Consider the following 17,809-nt stretch of genomic DNA (forward strand, 5'->3'; position numbering starts at 1 on the left):
ACTAAATGCCAGTATAATGCCACTAATGTGGGTATTCAATAGCAAAGCAAGGGGTATTTTTGTCAGTATTCAACCTTATTATATTTATTACGAGGTGAGGGTCTATGCTCAGTGTTATTATTGTCAAGGTCACTGTGAAGACATTTTTTGTGTGGTATCCACCACCTCACTTCCTGATGTGTATTTGTTGCATGGACCGTAACATTCTAAAGTGATCTTTTATGTACAGGCGAAGACTATATTGTAAATCCTTTACTTATTTATAATCATACTTGTAGAAATTATAATTTGGCAAGGCATCTTATTTCTTTATACCAGCTTGGCACCCAAGTATAGTTCTATGTCTTGTTGCTGGATGTCGCAAAAAACGCGACAAACCGTAATCAGAAGATAATTTCCAAAATTATTCTTGTATCAGATTTATACTGTTTATATACATAAAACAGTGAATAATAAAGCTATTAGTATTTTTTTGTAGCAAAAACAGATCACCTATTTAGTAATAATAACCAATGTAAGTAGGCTGAATTCAAGAAGTCAAATTTTTTTCGATGCGCTGTAGTCAAGAATGTGATGTCATAAATTTCGACTTGACAATGTGACCATTGGTATCAATATGACCATCTGGATGTACCCAATACACAACGACCAGCAGCAGTTGGATAAATGTACCTATGTGCATATGCTATGCGCAAAATCGGTATGTCGCAAAAAAGCGATAGTCTGCATTAAGGGGTTAACTTCTATCTCTAAAGGCAGAGTAATATTTACTTTTCAAGCTACATTCTATCTTTGTGGACAGCAATGTTTATTATCTAAGGAATACACTGGAGAGAAAATGAAAAAAATGCTGAGTTTTTGTTCACAAAACAATAATTAAGTAGTTACCCCCATATCAACACCAAACTGAAGATCTGCTTTGTCTTTCTCAGACACCGCAGGCAAATCTACAGCTGTACCAGGAAGATTGCATCCTTTCTTGGATCCTAATACTCCACCATTTTCAATTTCACAAATTAAATAGTCAGTACCTAAAAGAAACAAAGTAAAATAGTAAATTGTGACAAAGAATAAAAAATAACATACTTAATAACTAAGGTGTTGCTCGAACTACTGTCCCTTTGGTAATGATGTTAGCCAAAAATTACCAAACATCTCTTTGTTTATTTACAATGTTAAAAACAATTCACTTATAAACTTCATTTCCAAGTTTAGTGTTTGCCATATTTTATACCTGCAGCTTGTCGTCGAAGAAAGGCTGATGCGATATTTTTAGAGGATTAGTAATTGTATGTTTTCAGACATGTAGGTGCCAAAGTACTCACTGGAAAGCCTGGGGCGCCGAATTGCACCCTGTAAGGGCTCGGCCCCTCCGAAATTAAACATTTTCCCCCCAAAGTAACCTTCCCAGAAGTATTTTCAACAACTTTCCAAAGTTTTAGATAAAATGTGTAGAAATGCATAAAAAAACAAGGTAATTAAAAAGTCTAGTGACAATTTTAGCGCAATTTCCTTATGTTATCTAAAAATAGCTCTGTCGTAGCGTAAATCAAGAGCAGGGTTAGTAAAACCATTGGTTAAAATACATGTTTTATTTACAATAGAGTTACATGACTAAAAACCATTGCGCGCCTAGCTACTGAACATTATGACGCAGCCATTGAACGTGATGGTGCAGCTATTGAACGTGATGACGCGTGTGGTGTGGTTGGAAAAAATGCCTACAAATTCGGTCCAAATTTTAATTAATTAAAAAAATTTTTTGTGACCGAATGAAAGGATATTTTTGAAAACTTTCTTCGGCAATATTGTTCTAAATTATGGCAGGAATCGATTGGTAAATGTTTCAAGTCGCTAAGTGGTCTGGTTGCCGAGATATGGGCCAAAAACTGCATTTTTTCGAGGTTGGCTTTTCCAGGAAATCCATGAAAGAAACCCGGAATTTTTTTGGCCTATGTTCATCCTGGTAACTTGCTTAACATAATTGCTTTTGGAACTAGACATCGATATTGCTTCGTTGAGGAGGAGATACGACTTAAAGCTGCGGACACACATCCATCCATCCATTCCCAGAAAAGACGAGTTAATAAACGCAATTCTCCAGAATGGAAATTACGCTAAAAAAAAAAGACTTATTTTCACTATATATATATATGTATGTATGTGTGAGTGTGCATAGATATTTTAAGTATTACCTTTTTCTTTGCAGATTACAGAGATAAGGCCATCATCTATGTAGACTCTAGAGCCAGGGTTCACAACTTTTACTATATTCTTGTAATCTACCCATAAGATATCTTTGTTACAATTGTCCATAAACGCATCATCTGTAGTAATTTTAATACTTTCCCCTGCAACCAAAACAGCCTCTCCAGTTCCACTCTGCCAAAAAATTTAAACAGACAAATATTTCAATCTCACACATCTATCCTAACGATTTCATTATTGGTAAGTTATATTTAATGAAAGTTTGAAAAATTATCATTCTAAACAGTGTAACCTTCACCATGTGTGGGTGTAATCACTTTTAAATGTCTGCCCTGTGAATACTATTTGGTGTGGTATATTGGGTCATCTACTAAAGCGACAAGAATAACACATTTTTAACAGACTTAGGTGAGTTATGGGACATTAAAAAATCACTGCCCCCCCCCCCCCCCCCCCGCGACAACATGAAATAAAACTTATAAGTACATGAGCTTTTATACTTATGACTGCTATAATAACTGGGAATTCAATCAAGGTACCATATGCTAATAGTTTTAGAGTATAAGTTAAATAGTTCTTGAACTTTTGGAGTTCACAATAAATAATTGAGTTTCTTTATTAAAATATTTTGAACCTTAAATATTTGATTTAAATCTGTGCTTTTAAGTGTCACAGATCATCTATTAATTTGAGAAAACTATCTAGAGCTACTGATAAGCTAGACTTAAGCCATTTTTCATCTGTCCGTAGATTGTATCTAAATTTAGAATCTTGCTTAAGGCCAATAACACAATGAACAAGTGAGTTTTGTAACTAAACTATTTTAGGCCTTAAATATTTTATATAAATCTTTGTTTTTTTAGCAATGGAATTGGCTAAATTAGTATATAATTTAATTTAAAATAATATTCACAGTTTTATTTTCCTCCGCTTGCAAAATAACGCAATATATTTATATCCAATTATATGTGCCTAGCTGGCAGAGATGATAGTGTAATAGAGACCACAAAGGTGGTACGGGTTCAAAACACATGTCAATTTTAAATTTGTATGTTTTACTTTTCCCTCATAGAAAATGCAGTGGGAAATCCCAACACACACGATTGGTTCTAATTCATTATTATTAGTTTGGAGTTAGCTTTAAAAATGTATGCATTTATTATTCAAATCTATAACTTTAAAAGGCAAAAACATGTAAGCTGAGGTTTGACTTCTTTTTTTTGTGAATGATAAAGTTGCCTTTTGGGACTGGACAGGTGAAGTAGAGTTGACTAGTTTCTGCGACCTCAGCATATGAAAGGATATTGTGGTCAGACCTAAGTTCAGCAGAAATTATTTTTAAAAGACAAAAATATGTCTGAAGTGTGACGATTTTAAAATGTGGGGGTCTGGCTTTTTGGGAAATGTGGCTTTTAAAAACTTAGAACCATAATCTTGTAAGACACTGCTTATTTCTATAATAAAAAAAACAGCCTCAAAAACTAATCATATTCCAGACTTTGAGCTCTCTGTCGTGTTGTGCTCATGTTATGTAATGAAGTATTTGGGTCCATGTGGACGTCCAAATGTTTAATTTAACATCAAAGTGCTTAATTAAATGTAAAGTGTATCTTAAAAAAGAAGACTTAAATATTATAAAAAGGTTGGTTTTCTAAATTCACAAGAATTACAAAATGAATTTAAAATTCAAAATACTACAATACTTACTCCATCAATAAGTCCAGTTCGAATCTCAGGTCCCTTAGTGTCTAGGGCTATGGCAATAGGCTTGGGTTCAGAAAAACCCTCCACAGCTTTACGAATATTTTCAATTGTTTCTCTGTGATACTAGAAATTTTTTTTTAATAAAGTTTATTAATTATTGGTGAGGGGCAAAAGCCTGCTCAATCTTTTAACTCTATGACTTGATTAAGCTAATTAAACAGATGTGACAAGGCAATGAAAACAAATTAGGAAATTATTTAAACCAGACTCTATACCCTTTATGCAGCTCTAATGTAAAGCAAGCACTCTTGGACCATTATTGTACTTATTAACAACTTGAAGTGGCCAATATCTAAAAATATGAATTTCTATTACTCTAAAACTCAGTGAACAACAAACTCATTAAAAACGTAATGATTTATTTGCACTTAATTGAAAATTTAATGATAAAGAGTTTTCTTTTTAACACGTTTTTATTAACTCAGCTTCGCGTTTGTGTGTTTGTTGTTAAAATTGACATTGAAAATTAGCCCACTTCTGATTGCTCTAGAGACCTGAAATTTGGCATGCATGCTACTTTCGCCTAACAATTTCAGATGCAATCATAAAAACTAGCAATTAGTGACCGTAATTAGCTTAATTTAATTACGCCCCAAGGACCATAAAATTGAGGACATGATTTCTAAAGATACCGACAAGACTAGAGGCCTATTGATACAGTTACTTCGGCCCCAATCGATGTGAGCGCGCTGGCCGTGATCGTATAGTGGTTAGTACTTCGCGTTGTGGCCGCGACAACCCAGGTTCGAATCCTGGTCGCTCAAGATTTTTTTTTAGTCCGTGTATTTATAAACACTTTTTTAAAAACCACATGTTTCATGTGTAGCAACGGACTAAAAAGGAGAAAATAAAATACTTAAAAAAAACTTTTTAAAAAACCACGTTTTTCTTGTGGACTAAAAAGTAGAAAATAATTTTTTCTTTTGTGCTTCCTCGAGCTGTGCAGGTTCTTGTGATGACTGACAAAAAACGTGGGTCGGGCAGATGGGTCGGGAAATTTGATGGTGAACGTACCCACGTTTTTTGTCAGTCATCACAAGAACCTGCACAGCTCGAGGAAGCACAAAAGAAAAAATTATTTTCTACTTTTTAGTCCACAAGAAAAACGTGGTTTTTTAAAAAGTTTTTTTAAGTATTTTATTAAAGATGGACATGGTACATGTTTAGAACATACAGCCCACCAAAAGTTACTTTTTATCTGGATACATTTTCTCCACAGAACATGTATACTTTGGCGTTCACTTTTCATATTATAGGAAAATGGTGTAGCCTTGGTGAATTAAACAATAAATTATCTAAGAATTAAACAACATGCAAGATTTTAGAAATTTTATTGCAGTATCTGCAACTGAGCTAGAAATAATTGTATCTATAATAGCACAGGTCTAAAACAATCACCTGCCACTACCTCTCCCTCCCATCCTGCAGTACAATTACCCATTCTCTCCCTACCTCAAACTCATGGTAGCCATGTCCCCAGCTTGATGTCACTGTATGATACTTAGTAACTGGAGAAGTGTTTAGTTATCTGATATAGGCCTACCTTCTCAGAATTACCAAATTACAAAGTTAAAATTAAAAAAAAAAACATTCACTAATTCACTACATGGGTGGAGAGGAATGTTTAGTAACAATGTATTTTATTTGCCTTTTTTAAAGTTGAAGTGGTTTAGAACTTATGTTGCTTCTTTGCTTGTTTATATCCTTCATAAACAGCATGCATTGTTTGAAATAAGAAGCATTTGTCTGCTGATTTCTTTGCATCTGCTAAGTTCATTAAAAATATTGAGATTGAATTAGTGGGACTACTAACAACTATTATTAAGAAGAGAAATATATTTAAGAATGAGCCTATGGCCTATGACACTATTTCATTTCTTTTTGTTGATTTCGTCCCATTTTAAACCTAAATGATTAGCCTAAAACATGTTTTTCTGCCTGTTTTTATAGTCAGTACAAGTGTGATCCACTGAGCACTTTTAGGTGGGACTATAGATTTATTCCTCTATCACAGGGGTCTCCAAACTACGGCCCGCAAGGTCCTCTCATCCAGCCCGCGGAGATATTTTTGTCCACGGAAAAAAACGATGGCTGAGGAACTTTGCTCAGAAAAATCACAACATGCCTGGAAGAAACTCTGGCCCCCAAACTGAAATTTGATAGTTAATGCGGCCCTCGGACTGAAAAGTTTGGAGACCCCTGCTCTATCAGATGGAAACAAAATATGGGTCAAGTAAATTAAAGAATAACCTTTTTAGCTGTATCAAACCCCACCAGTTTCATATGCACATTCACTGAATTCTTAAGGGCATGGACGGGTGATGAAAACGAAATTAGTCAAAATGCTTATTTCTAAACCTAATGATATAATACTTAACTTAAAATTTAGTCTAAAAATTAAAAAAATGGCTGAAAATTTCTTACCTTTGCCATGGTGATGGCGGCCATCTTGGATTTTATTTACTTTAACTACAACTATATCGTAGATATGATAGCATTATGTTTATAAAAAAGAATTTTGGCTAATTGGGTATTAATCACCCGCCCATTATGGTTTCATTGTCTGCAATGTCAAAACCAAATTGCAAATCATATGAGTCGGTGTGTGTCTTGACCTCCGCTGAACTCCTGAGACTGACTCACCGAACCCTTGGGGTTAGATCAAACCCAGGTTAAGCAGCACTGTTCATTAATTACAACCTAAACTGGTTTTAATGCACAACTGTAAAGCCTTAGTAATTTAAAAAATATTTTTAGTAGGGCCTAGTGAAGTTAAAATCTTAAAAAGTGTGTGCTCAAAAACTCAAGATTAGTATATTTAAGTTACATTTTGAAATCAGCCTACGTAAGAGCACTCAACATAAAATTCAGAACATGTCTAATTTTTTTGCTCAGCAAGCAAAATAAAAAACTTGACCCAGAACACAAAACATGTAAGTGTACGTTAAAGTTTGGTACACATTTGAAGTGTAAATGCTATGTTAGTCTTAAAATTTTAGAGCCTCATTGAAATTTTAACTTCTTCGTTCATGTGATGGACAATAAAGTAGACCAGAAAAGAATTAGATAGAGCATACTTTGCTGTTGCTTTTTTAATAATATTGGAAAATAAACTAAACATTTGAGACAAAAATAAATAGTTTGATAGTATCAAAGCCACAGTTTTTCATGCTTTTAAAAAATTCCTTAGATTGCCGTTACAGTATCCCACCCCCACCCACAAATAGAAAAAAAAATTTTTTTTGCAATAATGAAAAATGTAGAAATCCAATAAAATTCATACAGCCTACAGGTCACAACCCGATTTAATTAACTTACGTCATAACTCCTAACTCCCTTTAATTAACTTACGTCATAACTTCCATGTGAAAAGTTTAAGCGTGCAATATTCATTCCTTCTAATATCATTTTTTGAAGCATTTGAACATCTTTGGTTGAAGGTCCTGAAAAAGTGCAGTGTTACAAAAACTTAATACCAGCAAAATTAAAGAAGAAAACTTCAACTGGAAATAATAAGGACGGATGTGTGCAAAAAAGAAAACAAGTATAAAAGTACAAATCTGCCCTTTGTCATATGAGTGGTTGATTCTCAGGTGTGAAAACATAAGTAAATACAACCCACCTGACATACCAAGTATTATTGTTACTAATTAATTTCATTGCTCCCCTTTTACTTTCTCTTATATGTAGTATAGAGGAAGTATTGTAATTGTGCAAATCAAGATTTTCACAGATCTCGATGCTTTACACCTCCCTGAGTCAGAAAAAACAGTTTTGCAATTTTGTCTGTTTGTCTATGTGTGTGTATGTCTGTAAACACGACAACTTGAGTTCCTATATAAATATATGAGTTCCTCTATAAGTATTATATGAAATTTGTTGTTCTGTATCAACTTTACAGCGATTTCCAGTAACAGGATGTGGAACTTATTCTACTTTCAATTTTTCAAAAGCCTATAACTTGAGTACTATTTTAGATAGATAAATGAAATCTCACATGTAAATAAAAAATCTAATTCTCCACCTTCTATCAAAATTTGAGTAATTAAAGTAATTAAAAATAAAGGCCCGATTAAAATAAGTCCCCTATACTTAGTATATGATGAAGTACTGACGTGTAAATCGAAAACTGTCAAAATTTCATGTTATTTTTGTGCAGAATTAGATTACTTACTCTATATCGTGTATAAGAGAAAGTAAAAATGGATTAAAAATCATGTCTATATCCCGAGTTGCCATCCCCCGTATTGTTATATAAGAATATACAAGAAAGTTATGGGGAGATAACTTCAGGTTTATTATACTTAATATTGGAATCCATACAATTTTTAATGATTAATATATTATTTAATAAATATAATAATTATAATAAAAACTAGATATTTTCGCGCTGCCATTGGAGACTAAAATGCATTTACAAAGTTTTATAAAAAATTTTGTATCAAAACCCACAAACCTAGTGAGCCAATTAAAACAGAAGAAATCTAAAAATTGTTCTAACCTGTACCGAAATTATATTTCTGTTAAAGAAATTTTATAATAATATACAATTAAACTATACATTGAAGGGAAAAGGATAAAACAATAGGTACTAACCAATAGTGCAAATAATCCCGGTCATGCGAACTTGCCCAGGCTCGGAATCTATGTCCAAGGCACACATGTGCTCAAGTCTAGAATTGGCATTTGCAGCATGAAGTTGTTGATTTTGGACGTAATAGTCCCCTTTATATTCTACGTCCTTCAAATTGAACTGGTAAGATATAAAATCTATGTATAATCAGCTGTAAAATATAAGCACATTTTTTTTTCAACTTTTGTATCTTTAGTTTGTTTTTAAAAAGTGGATGTGGTTAAGAGGAAGACTGCTTAAGAAGTTTAATGCATTTCTGAATGGTGCCTTTGGTTCATAAACTGAAAAATATAATAGGATAAAAATTGTAAAAAATAATTTCAAGAATCTCCTTTTAATATCTTTTGTCTAATAGTTTACTACATGTAAGTTTCATAACACAGAGAAAAATTGCACTTTTATCATAAATGTTGAATGTACTGAACACAACTTTTTCTAAAATTTGTTGCCATGTTTTAATTTTTGTTAAAAATTTCAACAGATTAAGAAATATATTGAATTGGAAAGGTAAGAACTTCAAACAAAAATGGTATATGAGAAACTTGCTAAGTTCACACTTTAACAATGATATCCGAAGGTTTATAAAAATAGGTGGCTACTTGGCCAACAATATTTGACAGATGCTACTTAGATCAAATCTAGAAGACAATATACAATGTTACCTCAAAAGTTTAATGTTTCATAAGATTGTTTTGTACAACAAATTGCTCTTATTTCAATATTTCAAAGCAATTTCCACTTGAAGTCAATTGAAATGCCATTACTCCATTCGTCTCTTAAAATGCCACCCATTTTGCTTTTGTTATGGGTTTTTAATAAGAAAATGTATTTACAAATAAACAATGTATAAAACAAAAGAATTTTAAAGAAATAAAATTATTTAATAAAGAGTATATATTCTTAAAAATAAAAAATCAGCCTCTTTACTTCACTTATACATTACACTCTTAATGCTTCACTTATCACTGTCACCACTGCTGAGTTATGGGCCTCTAACCTATTTTCTCAGCTTGACTTCACATGTAGCTCAACTTTGTAGTTTCAACATCAATGTTGCTTTAACATGTGTTTCTAGGTGTACATATTTTTTTTGTTTTCTTTGTGGGGTCCACCTCAACGCCTGCCTGGTGACATTGATTGGCAATCTGTTCCCTATCCAACCCCATCTTTTTTCTGATTTCTTTATGAACAGAAAGTTGTCCTATTATTTCTCAAGGGTGTGATGATAGTGTCAGGCCAACAGATCCTCAGCATTTTTAAGAGGCAGCTGTTTATGAAGAGATCTGAACTTAACCAAAGTTCACTGAACATAAATGAAATTCTATAAGAATTAAGTCTATGCCTTGCTCTTCACAGGCCTATAAACAAAAACTGTCAAAGAGGTTTGTTACTTCCTGCCTATCAATATGTTGGGGAGAAAAGTTAGGCAAGTGTTATCAAGTAACAGCAATACTTGACTGGCTGCAACTTTTTCAACATGTTACTGTACAGTAATCTATGAAACCTGCAGATCTTATTCCTTGGATTACATTTTTTTAATTGCACACCAAATGAACGCAGTGAAATGACATTACAGCATCATAAAATAAGTACTTTTAATTAGTGATAGTTACAGTTTTAAAAATGAATTTATCATACAACTCAACTTTTATGTAATAATTCATTATCATCGAGTCTTGTCAAGTTTTAAAAGCATTTAAAATTTTGCTTACAATTTTCTACCCATGACTAAGCAAGTAAAATGTACAGAAGAGGAATCAAGTTAATGAAAAAAGATTGTAAAACTTCTTTTTAAAGCAACGTTGAAGCTATCGTATCTTGGTTACAGAAAAAAATGAATTTATTGTCAAAATCATACTAAACAATCATGTAGTTCAAATTCACATTTAACACAATATTTTAAGTGTATGAATAAAACAAAATGTATGTAAAATATTTCTCATTTTTAATCCTTAACTATATGGAAAATGTATTTATCATTCATTCAATTATCTAAATATTTGATCCATGTCATTTCTTTAAATAAGTGAAATTATACATGTTTCTTTGAAAAATTGCATACATTCAAATTGATGAAAACTTAAAATAAGGGGCAATTAATATTTTTTTTATTCTTCATTCTATATAGAAATGACAATTGACTTAATGCTTACTTCTAATTTGGCAAGTTTTTAAAAACCAAAGCTGGATAAATTTAAGCAGAAGATTAAGTAATAAAAATTAAATAGTTTATAAAATATTTAACTTTTTATCAAAACTATATAATTTAGATAAACACATAAAAAAAAAGGTCTTAATTTAACTTTTTATCAAAACTATATAATTTAGATAAACACGTAAAAAAATGAGGTCTTAATGGCAGTCTCCCTGTTAACCCAAATGGGAATTGATAATAGCCATTCAAAATTGTAAAAAGAGCAGTACAGCTAATGGGAACTGAAAAGTTTTTTCGTTCTAAATTTTAAAAAAAAGACATGGTAACCTAGGGACAATAGGGATTTAAAAAATTAATTTTTGTTACATATTAAACTTAATCAAGTTAAAAGGCAAAATTCTATTGCAGTATTTTGAATGAAAAACATGAATTCTCAGACCTCTGCAGATAAAGTTAGTTGTATAGATTTTTATTTAGATTTTATTGTCAGTTTCCAATTAATACAGTTGACAAATGTAACATCTTTTTTCTATCAATTAATAACCTTAAAAAGACTACCCAAAAGATAAAGGCAAATTAGATAAATGTTAGGCACGGTTAGGAGAAGGATAGTGAAAATATGATCAAATTAAAAGGAGGAGGGATATATGATGTTAAAACTCTTACCGAATCTTTATGGGATGAAATATCAATCTGACAACAAATTTAACATGCATATTTTAATTTAAGATTTAAAACAAAACATTCTATCCACTTATGGATATCAACTAGTTTAAATAGTAGACCACAATCTCAATGCTTTTATTTTGCAAGTCATCCTTAGGTACACACTTTTTTAAAAACACCATCAAACAATTCAACATATTTTTCATAAAACAATACCTTTTTTTAAAAGGTATATAAATTGCACAATATGTTGCATAAGATAGTTACAATGTTTATAACTTAAGCATTACAACATCAATAAAAAAAAGTGTGCAATTTATTAAGGGGTTTTATATTTATGGAAAAATTAATTTTTAGAGTTTACTGAGAATGTCTACATAATTACCCCATAATAATTTAAACTTCCAATATCCAAATCTAATGGCCTATGATGTGTCTGTGTACAAAGTATTTATATTTAGGTTGCTATTTTTATGGAAATGTCTTTTTAGAATGTGTTGAAAGAAAATTTCTAAGAGATGTAAATGGAGGGAGGCAGCCACCTGAGGACTAACCGTTTAAGTTAAATAAGTTTTTATTTCTCTCAATTTAAAGTGATTCTTAAAGGACAACATCGTTTTATAATAGCCCTTTAAGTTATAATCTCCCGGTACAATAAGCATTAGGCATATGATTGCTTGCTTTGTAAGTCCTAATACTGCACTTCGCATACTGCTAAAGCCACTAGGCCTACTTCTGAAACCAGAACAACCTGACAGCTGTTACTGCTTCGTGTTTTTTGTTCAACATAACCTATAAACCATTACGCCTATATGTCAAAACAAATAAAACAGACCAAATTAGTGCGCAACTGCAAGGAAACACTTTCTTCTTTTTTTTCATTAGTCTAGATGAGACTTAATCTATGAACTTGATTTTGGACTACTTTTTAAAGCTCAAGCCCAGACAACCCTAACTTACACAACTCTTTTCGATAATATCCGTGAATATTTTAGTCTTATCCACTTCCTCTTTCCATGTGGATTACACATCAGTGCCTGTCTGATGGAGCATTGACTGTTTTTCTGATGGTGTGCCTTACCACCTCTTTTTTCTTTCTGTTTGTCCTCTAATATTTTGTCCTCTGCATACTTCCCACAGAAGAAAATCACAAATGTCTGGCTAATGCAATTCCAAGATCTGTATCAAAGACTTGTTTAATAAGCCATGTAGCTTGTATATTGTTCTTTATATCACTCAGTCATATAGCAAAACGGACTTCACTTTTAGCCAAGATTTTGGTTTTGCACATGAAATCCACACATTCTTTGACAAATTAAAAGCATTTCTGACTTGCATGTTCTAATATTTTGGTCAGTACACTATTACACAGAAAGCAACAATAAAACTGGCTTCCCAAACTTGACTATCATGAAATAGAGAAGCCAAAACTAGTATTGCATAAAGTTGTTGTCAGACATGACTTAACTAAACTTAGAAACACAAAAGTAGCTTATGAGACAAATCATTAAAATACACTGAAAATTATTTTGACTTCTTTCATGGCCATGGAACTTGTGAATGTCAGAGACTTGATATAACAGGATGTTTCAGCTAGAGAGTACATCATTGGTTCTCATGTCGGTTGGGCAGAAAATAGAGTTCAAATGTTTCGATGATCAGGGTATGAAGGGATAGTGTTGTCAAATCTACCCCATGCAGTTTTACTTTCCCTAATGCACGTGGACTCGGAATCAGCCTGTGTCAAAATTCAAGACTTTCATGTTACAAATTGTACACTTAACAATTTGACCATTTCTTCCCATTGCAAATATATAGATTCTGATTCTGGTAAAAATTGCCATGTTTGAAAAATTCCACAATGTAGTAGATAATCTGCAGGTGAAATAAATGAAAATCTGAAAAAGAAAAACTAACTCCATAGCTACTTCCCTGAGCTGACAAGAAAAAAAAAAATGACTACAATGACTTGAAAACTTTTCTATGCATTTGTAGATATGGCCAGCTTCCCTGATGAACAACAACATGATTATTAGTATTTGCAGTATAATTCCCTGGAAATGAAAAATAGTTTAAACTATTCTGGTGTTGTAGGTATAATACAAACCAAAAAGTAACAATGTCTTTTGAGTTTTAGTTCAACTGTCTTCATATCTTTGCAAGACTGGATTTTAAACTCAAATTACTTTCATTAGGCCTAATTTATATGATTTATAACATATATTTCAATTAAGTAAGACAATAATTGATTGGCTGGATAGAAATTCGGTGATTGGTCTTTTGAAAACACCTGTTAGTTTTCAACCTTTGATGATACTTTTTAAAACAAAATTTCCTTTTTACAAACTTTTATTTAACTTGCTTCCTCTGTCATCATAGGTCAAAATGCTCGAGTGGAATTTTGAGCACTTCTAACTGACAGATTTGATTCAAATTTGGCACGTCAACACTTGAAGACAATGCAATACAACATTGAATTGGATGACTAATTTATTTTTAATGTATTAATTAAAATTTTCTGAAATTAGAAGGCAGTCTTGTGCTACTCTCTCTCTGCACTATAATACCCATGACCTAATTATGACCTAATTAAGCCATGTTTATTTTCATTTTTTGGCTTTTTAAAATTTGTTTAGTTTTCAAAAATACTAAAAGCATCAAATAGATCCAATCTTTAGTAAAGTCTTCCAAAAATCTCATAATAAGTTTTTATAATCATATTTTAATAACAGCATACAGTTTTATAAATATTTAATGAATCATTCAATTCTTTTCTTATTAGTTTAGGCTATTATAGATAACAGCAAAAAAAACTGTAAACCTGTATTTCAGTAATGGGTCAATGACCTGTATTAAATCACTGATGAATGTATATATATATTCTTAAGTGTACATTTTACACTCTGTTGAATAACACAAAATGTAACCTATCAAGGTCATTAACTGGAAGGCTGAGAAAATAAGTATTCAAATAGGTGCTTTTATATAATATTGTAACTAACAAAATTTTGTAGTCTAGAATGTGATTAATCCTTTTTGAAATAAATTTAAATATTTTCATTATCATGAACACATTTTTAGCTAAAAATAGAAATTTGTTTTAAATGCATACATCTAATAGTGTTATAAACTAAGTAGTAACATAGGTCTTTAATATTAAAATAAGTTAGAACCTAACAGAAGTATTTACAATAAAATGGTAATTTTTGTTATGTGCAATTAGAAATCTCAAATCAAATGTATCATCTTCAATGGTACCAAAGTTAAATAAGGTGATATTTTTAAAAATTAAGCAGTTTTTATAAATCCACAAATGTTATGCTACTACTAGCCTACCCATCTCATGTTAATCTAGTTGTTTAGCCAAGAGTCTTAACTGAATTAATTTCGATGGGAGCTTTTCATAAGGTACCTTGTTGTCTTAAGGTTAGGAGTCAGTGACTGTCAGGGCAAGCTTGACAAATCATGCTGAATTGTTGATGTAGGTTTTCTTTAACAATGGGCTCCTTATAGTTTGTTAAGTTCTTCCAAACAACGATCATAAAGAGCTACCACACAAACAAGTTTTTTTAGCTGTCAACAGTGAAAACAAACAACAGATATAGTAACTTAGGGCTCACAGCCTTTTTTCATTCATGGGCAAATACTATTACTTGATGAATACTTTGCCAAACTCATTAATATATATAATTCTCTTCATGGAGACCATAGAAAACACCACGCAGCTTAGCCACCACCCTCATCCCCACCTGTCAGGTGAGCTGCGGTTCACCCCGAATGTTTACAATAGTAGAGCCGGTTCAAATAAGTGACAGCTATTAGGGGCAGATAATTTAGTTTTTAAACGATTTGAAACTAAGGGGAGATATTAAGTTCTGCTTGATATTTTCATTGTAAACGGCTGCTTTCACTAGGCAGGGTAGTGAGGTAGTCTCGAATTCACAAATTATGAATTGTTGACAAGTAGAAAATAAAACAACTAGATGGCATATGCTACATCGCGGGTCAGCTCGTTTATATTATTACACTAGCGTACCTGTCCCAGCGGCATAAGAAAGTCTGATGAAATATTTAAGAAGGTTTTCATCAAAGCGTTACCAATACTATGTTTCAAGACGCGTGACCTTGTTTTCTAAAACTGTAAATGTAAACAATGCAAAGGCTTGTATCATAAATATAGGGACACGGGTTTACCTACAATACCAACACTGCCGCATGAAAACCTTACGTTAATCACTCACCAAAATAATCAAGTAGAACACACTTCGGTGACCGACCATGTGTCAGGGACATAGAGGGGCGCTCTCGGAAGCCCTAGATTACTCTAACGCTGAGGTGCCGCGTACTACCCCTGGCTACACCTAACATAGGCGCCGTAGTGCTTACAGAATAACCCAGAGCGCCAAATAGCATTCGGAAACAATGATGCAGATTGCGTCGATCGCTTAAGTGACACAAGTCAACAGGATGTTTTCTTTAACACGTAGAAAAATGAATATTTGACGTGTTATAAACATCAGTGTGGCTGATGTAATTTGTTAGCGTTACTAATGGTGTTATTATTTCTGATTGGATCTTTTAAAAGTAAATGCTAATTGCATCATTTGCAAAGTGACGAAACTGTACAGAAGGATTTCCTCGCGTTACAAAGTTATTTTTAGAAGTGTGACTTTTCATTTTGATTTGAGTAGCCCTTCTAAACTTAATTTTTTACGGAAATATTTTCATTATTTTGAGAACTGTAGGCTTTGGAATTGTTTGGATTTTTTACGGACAAATAGAAACAACCCAGTGTTAATAATCTAACCTTGGTTAATTTTCCTGATTATTAAAAAAAAAGTATTACAGGGCCCTCAGCAGCCCGCGTGAGCCTGTGAGGCCCGAAACTGAATTTTTTGTTTACAGCCAGATCGCACCCTACTAGGACGCCGGCTGACTCGCCTGATTCAATTTATTGAGCGACTGTAATGGCCCATCTTATCTATTGTCTACTACACTGTTTAGAACAAACGTAGGTGCCATAGCGTTCACGGGAAAGCCCAGGCCGCCAAATTGAACCCTGCAGGTGCGCCGGAGGACGTGCCTGGTTTGTTATAGTCAACGATTATTGTTGCCCGTCGTGTCTTTAGTGTATAGCCTTTTTTAATGAACGTAGGCGCCATAGCGTTCGCAGGGGAGCCTGGAGCTCTTCGGGTCGTGCAATCTACAGGACACGACGGTTGCGCCTCTTGAAGTTTTAACGCGGAGTATAGTATTACTGCTTACCCGCTATGAAGGGCGCACGATCAGCAGATACCATGTGCTAACATAGCCGCTCTGTAACTCTGGGCGCCAAATTCTGTTTGCACCCTCACAGGCACCACACATATCATTTTTTCATTATTTTGTTCACAGAAACCTTCTCGGGAGTATTCTCATCAACTCCCCCAAAGTTTCATGGCACACGGATGAAAGGTGTCGAACGGCATCTAACTTTTATTTTTATATACCATATATAGAGAAAAACGAACCCTCCTGAGGCGGCGCCTTGCGAAATTACAGAAGATTGATACCGATCGGATGAATGGTGTGAAAATGCAATAGACTTATTTTTTATATACAGAATTTAATGAAAAATTGCACCCTCTTGTGGCGCCGCCCTTGCGAAATTAAAAAAAAATATTTTTTGCAGGAACCCTTTCAGATAGCGTTCTAATCAACTCCCCAAAGTCTCATGACTATCGGATGAACGGTGTCAAACCAAAATTTACTTTTATTTTTAAATATCCTACACAGAGAAAAAAATCGCACCCTCCCGTGGCGCCGCCCTTGCGAAATTAAAAATGATTTTTTTTACGGATCCCTTCCCCAGAGTGTTCTAATGAACTCACCAAAGTTTGATGGCGATCGAATGAATGGTGTCAAACCAGAGTCGACTTTATTTTGTATGCCGAACATAGAGAAAAATCAAACCCACCTGGGGCGCCACCCTCGTGAAATTAAGAGATTTTTTTATGCATAAACCTCCCCTGGGGTGTTCTAATCAACTCACCAGAGTTTTATGGTGATGGGATGAACTGTGTCAAACTTCAATCGACTTTTATTTTTTATATACCATACATAGAGGGGGAAAAAATCGCGCCCTATTGGGCGCCATCCCGAAAAATATTTACAACAACTTCCCAAAGTTTCACAGCGATGTGATGAGAGGTGTAGTAATGCATAAAAGACAAACAAACAGACACACACACATACATACATTGCTTTTTATATATATAGATAAACATTTTTCACTATGTTTCAGGCAGATCTTTGGCACCAAGCTTTTTGATGATACAAAAATAAATCACGAAATCAAACCTTGATAAGAACACTGAGCAAGTACAAATAACAGAATTTAGATT

The 17,809-nt window shown here is 33.1% G+C and overlaps 1 protein-coding gene across 3 annotated transcripts in view; it reads right to left on the reverse strand.

Annotated features, from left to right (window-relative positions):
* The window catches only part of LOC131952577 (pyruvate kinase PKM), a 57,036-nt gene that overhangs the window by 28,647 nt on the left and 10,580 nt on the right, over nt 1-17,809 (reverse strand). For 2 of the 3 annotated variants that reach the window (XM_059315319.1, XM_059315320.1), the window contains exons 3-8: nt 11,427-11,453; nt 8,569-8,725; nt 7,324-7,415; nt 3,916-4,035; nt 2,196-2,382; nt 889-1,031 (exon numbers count right to left, since the gene is read on the reverse strand). In XM_059315319.1, the coding sequence (XP_059171302.1) occupies nt 889-1,031; nt 2,196-2,382; nt 3,916-4,035; nt 7,324-7,415; nt 8,569-8,725; nt 11,427-11,453 (726 nt within the window). The remainder of the gene's footprint in view (nt 1-888; nt 1,032-2,195; nt 2,383-3,915; nt 4,036-7,323; nt 7,416-8,568; nt 8,726-11,426; nt 11,454-17,809) is intronic. The other variant, XM_059315321.1, reaches the window with a different exon arrangement.

The sequence above is a fragment of the Physella acuta genome, unplaced genomic scaffold (genome assembly GCF_028476545.2).
Source record: "Physella acuta isolate Inbredline_101_S28 unplaced genomic scaffold, ASM2847654v3 ptg000877l, whole genome shotgun sequence".
In the NCBI taxonomy this organism is placed as follows: domain Eukaryota; kingdom Metazoa; phylum Mollusca; class Gastropoda; family Physidae; genus Physella; species Physella acuta.